General features: G+C 39.9%; 2 protein-coding genes across 4 annotated transcripts in view; one reads left to right on the forward strand and one right to left on the reverse strand.

Moving 5' to 3' along the window:
• The first annotated feature begins 893 nt into the window (after nucleotides 1–893).
• On the forward strand, nucleotides 894–3,608 carry lyrm2 (LYR motif containing 2). Its single transcript, XM_059356297.1, has 3 exons — nucleotides 894–1,105; nucleotides 2,786–2,926; nucleotides 3,338–3,608. The coding sequence occupies exons 1-3, from the start codon at nucleotides 1,061–1,063 to the stop codon at nucleotides 3,416–3,418; spliced, it is 267 nt and encodes an 88-aa protein (XP_059212280.1). The 5' UTR covers nucleotides 894–1,060; the 3' UTR covers nucleotides 3,419–3,608.
• Nucleotides 3,609–4,548: 940 nt separating this feature from the next.
• ankrd6b (ankyrin repeat domain 6b) overlaps nucleotides 4,549–12,017 on the reverse strand; it is a 44,407-nt gene continuing 36,938 nt past the window's right edge. For 2 of the 3 annotated variants that reach the window (XM_059356295.1, XM_059356293.1), the window contains exons 10-16: nucleotides 11,634–11,738; nucleotides 10,891–11,004; nucleotides 10,539–10,706; nucleotides 9,400–9,552; nucleotides 8,176–8,289; nucleotides 7,225–7,525; nucleotides 4,549–6,535 (exon numbers count right to left, since the gene is read on the reverse strand). In XM_059356295.1, coding sequence (XP_059212278.1) covers nucleotides 5,940–6,535; nucleotides 7,225–7,525; nucleotides 8,176–8,289; nucleotides 9,400–9,552; nucleotides 10,539–10,706; nucleotides 10,891–11,004; nucleotides 11,634–11,738 — 1,551 coding nt within the window. In that variant the 3' untranslated portion in view covers nucleotides 4,549–5,939. The remainder of the gene's footprint in view (nucleotides 6,536–7,224; nucleotides 7,526–8,175; nucleotides 8,290–9,399; nucleotides 9,553–10,538; nucleotides 10,707–10,890; nucleotides 11,005–11,633; nucleotides 11,739–12,017) is intronic. The other variant, XM_059356296.1, reaches the window with a different exon arrangement.

A 12,017-nucleotide genomic window follows, 5' to 3' on the forward strand; every position in this document is an offset into this window, starting at 1 on the left:
TCTTTGACAGAAACAAAGTTTGGTAGCTCCGTCAGAGAGGATGAGACAGAGAGGGGAGAGATCCAGCAGCTGTCAGGTGACAGAGAGAGTGATGCGGGAGGAGAGGAGGGACAGGCTACCGGTGAGAGAGAGAGAGAGAGAGAGAGAGTCATTTATAGTTTATTTATTTATTTAGTCAGTTATTTTCCTGCTAGTGTCAGAATTCCAATACATATGAAGAGTGTATTTAGCAACAGCGCATGTGTAGTTTGTTAATCTTAACCATTATTGTCTCTTGTCAAAGAGAGATGTGAGGAGAGGAAAGGAGAGGAGAGGAACAGGAGAGAATGTTTTTGCTTGCAATGTTTTATTAAATTAATATTTAATTTATTTTTTAAGTATAAAATAGATTCATAAAGCTCATTGCACAAATAGGCTATCTGCAAAAAAGCTTTTTGTAAATCAGGGATATTATACTTGAAAGATGGGAATTAGCCCCTTATTTCAAAATATATAGTCATAATCTACAGGGTAAATAGCTGCACATTTAGTCATGGCTTATAAGGAAAGAGGAGAGGAGAGGAACAACGAGAAAAGGAGACATCTGGGCGCGGGGGGCCCATCTAAGATAATCTCGTCCTGGGCCCAGGCAAGACTGTCAGCTGGCCTGAGTACAATATATGCCTCAAAATGTAGTGGAGTAGAAGTATAAAGTTACATATTTTACACTTTTGGTGAAGTTTTTTGTGTTTCCTGCAAAACTTGAAAAAATTAGTTAGGCGATTATTTTAACACGGTGACGACAATGAAAGACGAGAAAATAAGTGATATCACGAGATAACGGTGCATTAAAAAAACCCATGGCCGTTCCCGGCCTCCGTAGGACCAGGACCCTGGACGCGGAAGGGTAAATGGATCGTTGCTATGGTTATTGACAGTAGTAAATATTTCTAAATACATTGTCCAGCTGATATTCGTCTTCCATTACACCAGAGGGAGACAAATACTGAAGTAGCCACAATAAATGTAATAACATCCGCTCGAGTCTCATGGACTAAGTTGTGCAAGTGTAGTTGTCTGAATGGCTGTCTCAAGGTTACCGTCTGCAGCGCTTTCACTCAAACAGGTAAATACACCAACAGTGGAAGGAGTACTGTATATCTGAGCTGGTGGCTACAGTACAGCTGCGGTCCGCCCCTCCGGTAGTTTAGAGGCGGTGTTAGCTTGTTGGCTAACGCTAGATCTGTAACATTATAGCTTTGCTAGGTCGACTCGTTGAACTCATAGACTATAAAATAACTTAAACCTGTTAAGTGATTTTTACAACTCAAGGCACACTTTTGTACGTTTGCAACTGTTACTTACAGTGACGCAAATTGGTTAAAATATTTTTAATTCATGTGGTCACCGGTGTGTGTCTGTCAAAACCCACCACAGGGGTTATCAAGCTATATATTATTATTATTATATGTTCAGAATGTTTTTTGTGAGTAGTAGAGAAACAAATACTACTTATTAAATTATTAAAATCCCAACAATTACACGGAGACCTTTTCGTGCGTCAATTCCGTTATATTTGCCGATTATAAATGTTGTTTGATGATTCTCAGGTTAATAATAGAGTTGTGCGGTTAGACGTCTGCAAACAAAACAACAAAGTCTTTCCAGACTGAAGCCTAGCGAGTCGCCAGGGTTAATCTGAGGCTAAACAAGTGTTAATATCTACAGTCTTAGACACTGTTACTCCAACATTAATCACACTGTTTGTGCTTCTAAAAACATACATTTAGCAGCACGGAGTTCATTTCTCCTTGTGTAAGAGTCTGTGCTCTTAAATTGGACTTTTTACAATAAGCCATGCTTTTCCTGGACATTGTATGGAACGCCCCCCAGTGCTGGTTTTCTTGTGTAAAACTGTCAGAAATGCACTCTTTCCTCATTATAGGAGTGAAGGATGTGTCAAGTCAAATTTATTTATATATCCCAAAATCACAAATCACAGATTTGCCTCAAAGGGCTTTACAGACTGTACATGGTACAACACCCTCTGTCCTTAGACCCTCACAGCGACCAGGGAAAAACTCCTCAAAAAAAACCTTTTAACAGGGGAAAAAGAAGAAGGAACCTCAGGGAGAGACAGAGGAGGGACCCATCTCCCAGGACGAACAGATGTGCAATAGATGTGGTTGTATAGGGCAGATCAACAGAGTAGAAAAGAGTAGATAGAAGTTGAAGGGGGAGAGGGACGGAGGATAGAGAGAGATGGTTGAGAGGGAGAGAGACAGGGAGGAGCAGGAGTTCTGGGAGGAGACAGTAGCAGGTGATGAAGCGCCACCATTGGCCAGTAGTGATGCAGTGAGTGTAGAGTGAACCAGAGAGGAGCATTCCCATCTGGGGCCGAACTAGATCCACGGCAGTGAGACCAGCAGGAGTGATGCCGAGCCACCCTGTGAAAGAGAGAGCAAAGAAAAGTGCGAGTACTCTGGGAAAATACAAGTTTGTGTCATGTATTATTGGGACATCAGAGGGAGAGAGAAGACACATTGGGCCTGTAGCGGTCCTTTTATAGGGATGAAACATTTCATCTACAGGCATATATAGCCTCAGGTGGGGTGAACACGTTTGTTGGTAATTTGCTGTAATTTTGGAACTTGAAATTGTAAATATTTTCCTTGGGATCAAGTTTTATTGGAAACATCAGTAATATCACCTACAACTGAATTTTTAATACATTTTTAGATCATTCATTAAGAAAATGTGTTTTAAACTGTCTCTGCTGAGTCTAAACTGCTGATTTTTTTGACAGTTTTTACAGAGACAGAGGGTTTTGGGAATATACAGAAATATGTTGAGGACCATACGGAAAGTACCAGATGAGGCTGACAGGAAGTACCTCAGGGACTGGGCAAGAGAGGAGTTCAAGAGAAATCGGAGTGCCACAGATCAGGTAATAAACAAAATATGAATGCGTTTCCCTTTCCATTCCACAGCCAGTTGGCCTAGACTTGTCATGTTGATTAGGGTGAAGAGCTCATGTTCATGTTCAGAGCAAGGGTATGTTAATCAGAATATTTGAAAGTGGAAATCTTAACTCATATTCTTCTTACTTGCTTTCCCTGTAGCTTTTAACCATATTTCTCAGTCTTCATCTGCACATGGAGTTTGTTGAAAACTTATCAAGACCACAATGAGGGATTGAAAGCTCAAGAAAAAACATTTTATGAACCTTGAGCTACCAGTTTTTCTTAAAGCTAAATGTGTGAAAATGGAATATTTGTAGACAAATTGTACTTATTTTCCCAGAATCCTCTGCTCTGTCCCTTATTGCAATTTTCCTTTTTTTCCACTATTCATTCAGGATGCAATTCGTATGATGATCACACAAGCTAACAACCACCTAGAGGATCTGCAGAAGTCTCTGGCATTGGCCGGGAGTTAAATGCTGCGAGCTGCTGTGTACAACGGACTGATCTCGATTGATTTTGTGTGGAGACTTGAGTGTGGACAGGAACACCTTTTTAAAGGGAGTTTTGTTTCATGCTAATGGGAACCCATTAACCCGTGAGGCCCATCTGCCATACTTTTGTTTGTGTTGTTATATATGTATAAAAGATGAACTAATGAAACCACAGACAGATTCAGAATGATCTTTTTTTTCATACAAAAAATGTTATCTGGTATCACCGTACAGAGTGCATTATCCTTATTCACAGAGATGTCTAAAACTAATCAACAGGTATGAGCAGACAATCACTACATCAAACATACAGCAGACAGTAATACTGTAACAACATTGAACTTTCTTCATGCAACATGACAGAATTCATCTTTTATGTCGGGACTGTCCTTAACTAAGAGACAAGATTGGCAGGACATTGCCATAGTGGAAGACAAGCTATGTCGTAATGCTGAACCGTTGACTATATAGGTGCATCTCAATAAATTAGAATATCATAGAAAAGTCAGTAATTCAATTCAAAAAGTGGAAATAACACATTATATAGATCCATTACACACAGAATGAAACATTTCATGTCTTAATTTATCTAATTTATCCTAATTATAATGATTATGGCTTACATTTAATGAAGACCTAAAATTCAGTGTCTCAAAAAATTTGAATATTACAAAAGACCAATTTTAAAAAGTATGTTTAATATGGAAATGTTGGCCTCTGAAAAGTATGTCCATCTTTATGACTCAATACTTGGTTGGGGGTGATTTGACTTCAACTACAGGAAATTGACTTTTCCATTACATTATAATTTATTGAGATGCACCTGTACATATAACCTTGTTTGGTGTCAACCAGGGCTGCAACTAATGTCTATTTTCATTTCTGATTCTGTCTATCCCTGATCTGTAAAACGAAAAGGGGAAATTTACATAAAATGCAGAAAAGAAGCAAGGCATCATGGTGTTTGTGCATAAAAATATCCTGAAAAAGGTTAAAACTGATCATCAAAATAGTAGCTGATCAATTTTCTTTCAAGTGACCAACAGTTTATTCACCTAATTGTTGCAGCCCTAGTGTCGAAGGTGTAGAGATCATCAACTGGTTCAGCCACAAACAGAATAGTAGAGAGATGCGTACAATTACAAAGAGTGTTTGCCCTCTTTTTACTGCCCATTCCAGTTGATTGTAAACACTTAATTCCACTCACACACTTATTACACTTCACAGCTACTGAGCAGTTCGATTGCCTACAGAAAGCTGGTGTGGAGACATGTCATTCCTTGACTGAGCCATATTTTTGAGTAAATGTTTAGCTTGAAGCTGGTCGAGCAGTTACCCATTATTTTGTTATTTCAAATCTATGGAGTCTGGAGTGTGCAGATGCAATTCTTATACACTTTAACAGTATCTAACTGTCATCTAAAGACATCATTGACAGTCATTTAAAAAAATGAATAATCTGAATTGAAGGCAAGAAAAAAGACAATACCTTTAATGTTCCTTTAGTCTCCAAACCTCAGTGTACCTGTATTGGCACACATCTTAAAATTAAAGTGATCATGAAATGAGTACTGTATATGTTAATGTAAACACATACAATCTGTGACTGAAAATGAGTAAGGGAATACCAAGGAGTTACGTTTTTAGTTGCAATTCCATTTGTTCAACATTTTCAACCAGGATGAGGAAATATATGTCATTTTTTGTAAATCTTTTTTTTAATTTAAATGCCTAATTGATCAAATTGTTCTCAAATTTAATAAATTAAAACATTTAAATACTGTAAAATTGTATAACTATACAAATCACACCATGTAGCAAAAATATTAAAAACCTTCAGGTTGATATACAGTAGTTTGTTCATCTAAAGTGAAAGGGCTTATCCCAGCATGCTGATACCAACAAAAAGCTTATCATACTGTAATTCCCTCCATCCACACAGCTTTCACTCTAATCCAATGACCATTGTGCAGATCTCAGACATTTACATATTTTTTCTGCTCATGGTGTTACTCACATCAACATCGAGAGCAAGGTTAGGCTGACAGTGTGTGTACGTAGATGTGTGTGTGTACACACTGAACACCTTGTTGGTGTTTGATGTATCTATCTCCTTAATGGCACATTGGATTAATGTTTTGACACATAGCTTTATATCTACTGGTATATTTACAACACAGTGCACACGAGCTGCCCTTATTTCTATAGAACTATATTTAAACATCTTAACATACCAGTACAGTGCTACCATAAAAACCAACAGGACAGGGGTTTATGTGTGAAACATTTTTAGTATTCCATTATGATATGATGTAATGGCTTCAGGCCCCACAGCTTTATATCTACTGCACTGGACATAATGAATCCAGTTATGTGTTCAGTATGGCTGTGGCTGTCCAGGAACATATCTGTTCTATTTTTGGGTCATGTCATGGCTGTTGGAAGAGAGTAAAATCTCATGGATTTTTGTTTTATGCAGCCTGGTGGTGACATATGAGTTGTGTCAGCAGTCATCATGTCTGTTAGTCCTCAGCATGCGCAGTTCATCCTCCAGGTAAGTGATCCTCTCGATCAGAGCAGCTCTGTCGGCCTGAGCCCTCTGATCCGCCTGCCAGCGAGCCTCCTGCACCTTCCTCTCATACCAGCGCTCCATCTGCGTCGACACCGCCTCAAAGAAGTACTGGGTCACCTCCAGAGCGTGCATGTTGTCCCGCTCCTGAGCAAAGGAGGGTTCATTGGGTTGGTCTCCAAAGACCTCCAGAGTCCTGACCCCTGTGGCCCCTCTGGACTTAGTCCTGCCCTGGGGGTGCTTCTTGTGGTGTTTCCCTCTTTCCCGCCCTCTCTCCCTGTCTCTGAGTCCAGTTTCAGTCCTGCTGCTGCAGACACGCTCTGTGGCCGGAGACAGGCTGCTGGCCCTGTAATTCTTGCCTCCTTTCCCCCCGTACTCCAACATGTCCACGTCCTGCAGGTCCTGGTTCTTCCTCTGGGTTTCAGTACAAATCACAGGACGCTCCTTCGGCCGAACCACCTGGACAGATGACATTGGGCTCTTGGCTGCTGCAGGAGACGTGACTTGTGCATTATGAGCCTTATCACCGTCTGTTCAATATTCAGAAGAGATTCAGTTACACAGTCACCACTACGCAGCAGAAATTATTTATTATCGGAGCTATTATTGAGTATAGAGTGCAGTAACACTGAATCATGAACAAGCACACCAAAGGCAGACTGAGTTAGAATTTCACTGATGTTTTATTATTATTATTATTATTATGTTACTATCCATTCGCATATAAAATTTGGTGATATAATTATGGTTTCTAGCAAATATAATGACCAGTAAAAAGTAATGTGATGTTGGTTATTCCAAAGAATAAACACAGATCTAAATCTTATTGAAGGGCTTTCTATTTTTACGTTTTGTAACTTGTGAATGACAAAACTTCCAACACAACTTCTGGTAATAAAATTAGTGCTACTACTGTATCTTTGAAATTATGTCTCTGATACCAGCATAATCTAACAAAAATATCCAACGATAGTGATTTTTAATATGTGAGCAAATTCCAGTCAACAGATGCACACAAGGTCCCAACAGTTAAAATGTTGTGAATCAAACTTATTAAGTGAATCAAGGGAAATGCCTGCTTTGTATCTTATTCCATAATTAGTAATTTCTGAGAGGTATCTGGGTGAACTTTCAGTCTGTAATGGTAATCAGCCTGTGTCTGTGTGGGATGAAAATGTTTATATTGCACATTTGATTGGATGAGCTGTTGCAGCGTTACCTGGAGAGCTCTCCACATGAACCACAAAGTAGTGGTTGGCTGAGCCGCCCTCTGCCACACTGGGCTGGCCCTGGCTGGACTCCAGGAGGGTAGAGCTGTTGTGGAGCTCCAGGCACTCGGAGCTGCCTCCCTGGCCAGAGGGCAGCACTGTGAGGCCGGCTCCATCGGCTTCATCCAGACCCTCGACGACGGGGGAGGAGCGCTGCAGCTTGGTGTTGCTGGGATCTCCTGTGAATCGAAGATCCATGTTCTGCAGCTTGGACAGACACCAGCTCTTAAGCTCACTGACCAGGGACGCCTGCTTAAAGGGCAGATACAACCACACAGGAGAGTTTATATTGGTTGATGGCATATCTCTTGAGACGAACAACTCTAGAAGAATTTGAGCCATCTGTTCTGCCCTACAAAGCCTAACTGCAGTAACTAAATTTTTGGTGGAAATTGAGTTATAACCAAAAATGAACTCCTTGATGTCTGTTTTATCTTGTGACAAAGTTTTAGATTTCAATTTTGCTTTATTTCAGAGAAATGATGATATAAAAATTGCAGTAACGACATAATCCAACTCAAAACCAAAGCAGAGCGCAGTAATTTACACTTACACTGATTTGACTGTGATACAGTGTAGCCTTGTATTTCTTCATTGTGTTAAACAATGAAGACAATATTAATAGAAATTACATTTAATAGGGACATTATTATCTAGATAGTTATTAAGTAAAAAGTGATAAAATTATATATATATATATATAGTAGTAGTAGTAGTAGTAGTAGTAGTAGTAGTAGTAGTAGTAGTAGTAGTAGTATAATCACACATCAGGTATATATCTCAGAAAAACAACTATTTCAACTTTGCTACAACAATACAGTACCTGTGCAACAAATAAAGAGGTGTACAACTTTTCCACAACACTGTGTACTGTGTTGTGTTGAGAGGGTTGTTAGTGTTACCTGTCTCTTCTCAGTTTCCAGCCTCTCCTGCAGAGCTCGCTGCTCAATCCTCTGCACACACTCAGTCCTCTCTGCTGACACTCTCTCCACTGTCATCTTATCAAGAGCTCGGATCTGAAGGCAAAACCACAAGTCACACTCACTGAGAAGGCTCTTCTTTGTGAAGTTGTTCACACTTCTTAATTGTAATGCAGTTTTACTCGGCTGTTTTAGTTTTAAGTGTCTCCCAATAAAATGTGTGTCCCTTTCCTGATTCAACATGCAACACCTTGAGATGCACTGAAGCGCTGACAGGCCTTATCACCCACCATCAGTGTTGGACCTTTCTATGACTCCTGTGGCTGAATGGGAGCAAAACTCTGCAGCCAGGTGTAATATGTTCAACTATGAAATGCTTGGAATGTATGATGACATCTGTGCCACATAGTGTTTTGTCAGTCAGCTGTAGAGTAAATACCATTATGTCTTGCAGTCCCTCAGTCTGAGGATTGTTCAACTTCCAATGTTCCTCTCGTGTTTAAGTTTGAGCTTACATACCTGCTTCTGTTGATTTTGCATTCCTGCCTACATTCACTACTGTATTCTCTCAGTTAGCAGTGGTGCTCAGAGTGCATGCATCAACAACTGTGTATTATCTGATAAAAGCTTTTAACTGAAGCGTCTTACACTACTGTGAGTGCATGTATTATGCAAAAGATTGCTCCAGGGGGAATGAAGGCAAAGCACTGTTACTGTGATGTTCCAACCACTTACACAGGGAATGGAGTCCCTAACCTCTGCTGTGGTAGAGGTGTGCTGTCAGTTCAGATTGTTAGCAGATGCACAGGGCCACTGTTTGGAGCTGTTTTGGCCACTTTACCCCTTTCGATTCATTTAACAGCCACAGCTACATTTACTTTAGAATTTAAAATCACCTTCTTTTGCACATTAACTACACAAATCAACAACAACTTCGTCCAAGGTTTAAACACATTTTTTACACCTGCTGCTTTACATTCTAGTGGCTCAGACACATTTTCCATATTGAAAAGTCATTTGAATGCATTTTTGTAGCTCATTCTGATGTGATAATGGATACTTTGTGGCTGTATTTTGCATGTTGACTGCACTGCAACATGCCATTTTGTATCTATAAGTATATTATATATAGTTAAAAGCAAAAACAAAAAAAAACAAATGAGGTGAGAAGAAAACTTTTGTACTCTGTTAACATGTGTATGTTACCTGGTGTTTGTTCTTGCGGTCCAGCTGGCCCATCTTGCTGTTCATCAGGTCTTGTACAGTGTGGATTTCTGTCTTCATCTCCTCCTTAGTGGCCTCCAGTTGGTTCTCCAGTTTACTGATGAGAGGTTCACAACGGCAGCCATTCAGAGGAGCCTGCAACACACACCAAACATCAACAGATCAGCACACACAGCAAACATGTCAAACAAACTACAACTATGGACGGGCTGTTGCAGGTACAAGTGTATTCAAGTGTTTAGTCCATATTAACTATGCAGCCACACTAAGACACTGAATCTGTAAAATCATGACAGAAAAGAGACATCGCTCAGGTTCTTCAGGAGCGCAATTGGGTTTTTTTCTGCAGGTATAATGGATATTTTGTGTGTGAAATGTATTTTTTACCTGAAACCATTTAATTTGTTTACTATAATACAATAATATTCAATTGATGATGGATTGATGCTTTTTGTTTTGTTTATCTTGTCCATTTTGTAGCTATCCAGGCTAAACCCTCAGCTGGTTCACATTAACATTTTTATTGAAAATGACAGGGTAGGATTGTTAATATTATCCTGTCTGGCACCCAATTCTTAATTTTAATATCTTATGGCAAAACATATACTACAAGGTAAATATGTGTAACAGACAAAATAAGCCGAGAAAGATGTGACAGTGAGGAACTGTTCCACAGTCTGGGTGTAGCGATGAGGCAAGGTAAGGCTGATAAGAAGCTGAAAACACTGGGAATAATATCCAAATGCCAAAATTTTCATATCATAATTTCATTAGAAACAGAAAATAAATGGATTTGCCATTGATTTGACGTTTATGCATGAACTAAAATACGTGTTATGATCAGATGATTCTGATTCTGCTGCCAAAGTACACAGAAAAAGTTAGTAAAGTTGAAAAGTTTGAGATAAAGTTTGACTGCACAAAGAAAATGCTCTGGTAGCTTTGTGGATAGTGTCATAGCCCCACACTACAGGGCTTAGTAAATATTCTTCTCAATCTCTCCAGTGCAGTTCAGTTATATGTATCGTAAAAACTTGACATTACTTTACAGAGCACATGCCTGAGCAACTACAAGATATAAATAAATAATATAATAATCCTTCCTCTGTTTGTGCACTTACCTGCATGATCTTGCCATCCTTGCCGCGGTACAGTGTGTAGAGCTGATAGGCTTTGTAGTTATGTGGAGGGACAGATGCATGATGGGCGGCTCCTCGCAGTTTGCATTTCCTTTTGTGAAAGGCTTCACTGTGCCTGGTCTCTTTGCGCCGGAGGGGGTCAGATAAAGGCTGAAACACCAACAGCACCTGCGGTTAGTAATTATTCCATCTTGTACATCTTGAACAGTAACTGTGGAAGAAACTGTCTACAGAGGTTCAACTGGCATCAGTTAGCTTCTTTATTCTTAAATGAAGATGTAATGAGAATGGATTAAAGCTTGTTTATCTAGTTCAGGTGACTTCAGGGACCTACTTTCTCTTTCTGCTTCCTGTTCTTTCCTCTCCTGGTGTTTGACTCTGTGACCTCAGTGTGTTTGTAGGCAGCTCGATCGCTGCTCTGAGTGTCATCTGCAGCAGAGGCACTGTCCTGCAGGGATCAGAAGGGGAGGAAAGGTTTGATAGAGCACTTTCCTGGGAATGTTTAAGCACTCACACAAACTCATGCTATGCAGCCAAAATTTTCAAACCCTCAAATCTAAAATTGTAGTGGAGATCTACGAATCCCCAAAGATTTTGAAGAAATGTGTTTCAAATTATACACACTACATCCAGAATATTTCCATTTGATGGAATTGTGCGATCATAAAACTAAACTAAACAAAACAAAGTGTTGGATCAGGACATTTGACTCGAGGACACATAATGACACGCTTTGGAATAAGCTGAGCCTTGAGATCCTGTCCATGAAGACCATGAATAGAATCAGAGACAAGGGGCAACCCTGGCGGAGGCCAACACCCACCGGGAACGTGTTTGACGTTGTGCCGAGTATGCGGACACAGCTCTCACTTTGGTTATATAGGGACCAGATAGCTCGTAGCAATGAGCCCGGTACCCCATAGTCCCACTGAACCCCCCACAAGAGTCCCTGAGGGACACGGTCATAAGCCTTCTCCAAATCCACAAAACACATGTAGACTGGATGGGCAAACTCCCATGACCCCTCCAGCAGTCTGGCTTGTTTTTATTTCTTTAAACCAATGGTCCAGTTTTTACCTTACAGGGCAGCATCTCATCTCTGGGCACAGACTGAGCTCTGCCCTCTGCCTTCAGCTTGTCTCTCCTCTTCCTCACACTCCTGCCACGCATAAAACTCTGCACCTGAACACACACACACAAATAGGAGAAAAAACTCACTGGAATCATCATGTGCTTAGTAAATAAAATAAAAAAGCAGATTATAAACCCTGAAGGTATATACAGTAAACATGGCCACAAGTACATAGGGCTCACTATTCAGTTTTTACTGTTGTTTACAAAAAAGTACCTGATTATTATTATTATTATTATTATTATTATTATTATTATTAAGAAAGAACTATTGCAATTTTAACCAAAGAACCTGAGAGAAAATAAAAAATCTGAGCAAGGAATCTTTAC

This window comes from Centropristis striata, chromosome 18 (genome assembly GCF_030273125.1).
Source record: "Centropristis striata isolate RG_2023a ecotype Rhode Island chromosome 18, C.striata_1.0, whole genome shotgun sequence".
Lineage (NCBI taxonomy): Eukaryota > Metazoa > Chordata > Actinopteri > Perciformes > Serranidae > Centropristis > Centropristis striata.

Excerpts from the sequence above, each read along its gene's own strand:
- lyrm2 (XM_059356297.1), top strand. The coding sequence starts at position 1,061 with ATGGCTGTCTCAAGGTTACCGTCTGCAGCGCTTTCACTCAAACAG. Across the intron at positions 1,106-2,785 it reads CAGCGCTTTCACTCAAACAG|TTTTTACAGAGACAGAGGGT; the intron begins GTAAATACACCA and ends TTTTTTTGACAG. Across the intron at positions 2,927-3,337 it reads ATCGGAGTGCCACAGATCAG|GATGCAATTCGTATGATGAT; the intron begins GTAATAAACAAA and ends CTATTCATTCAG.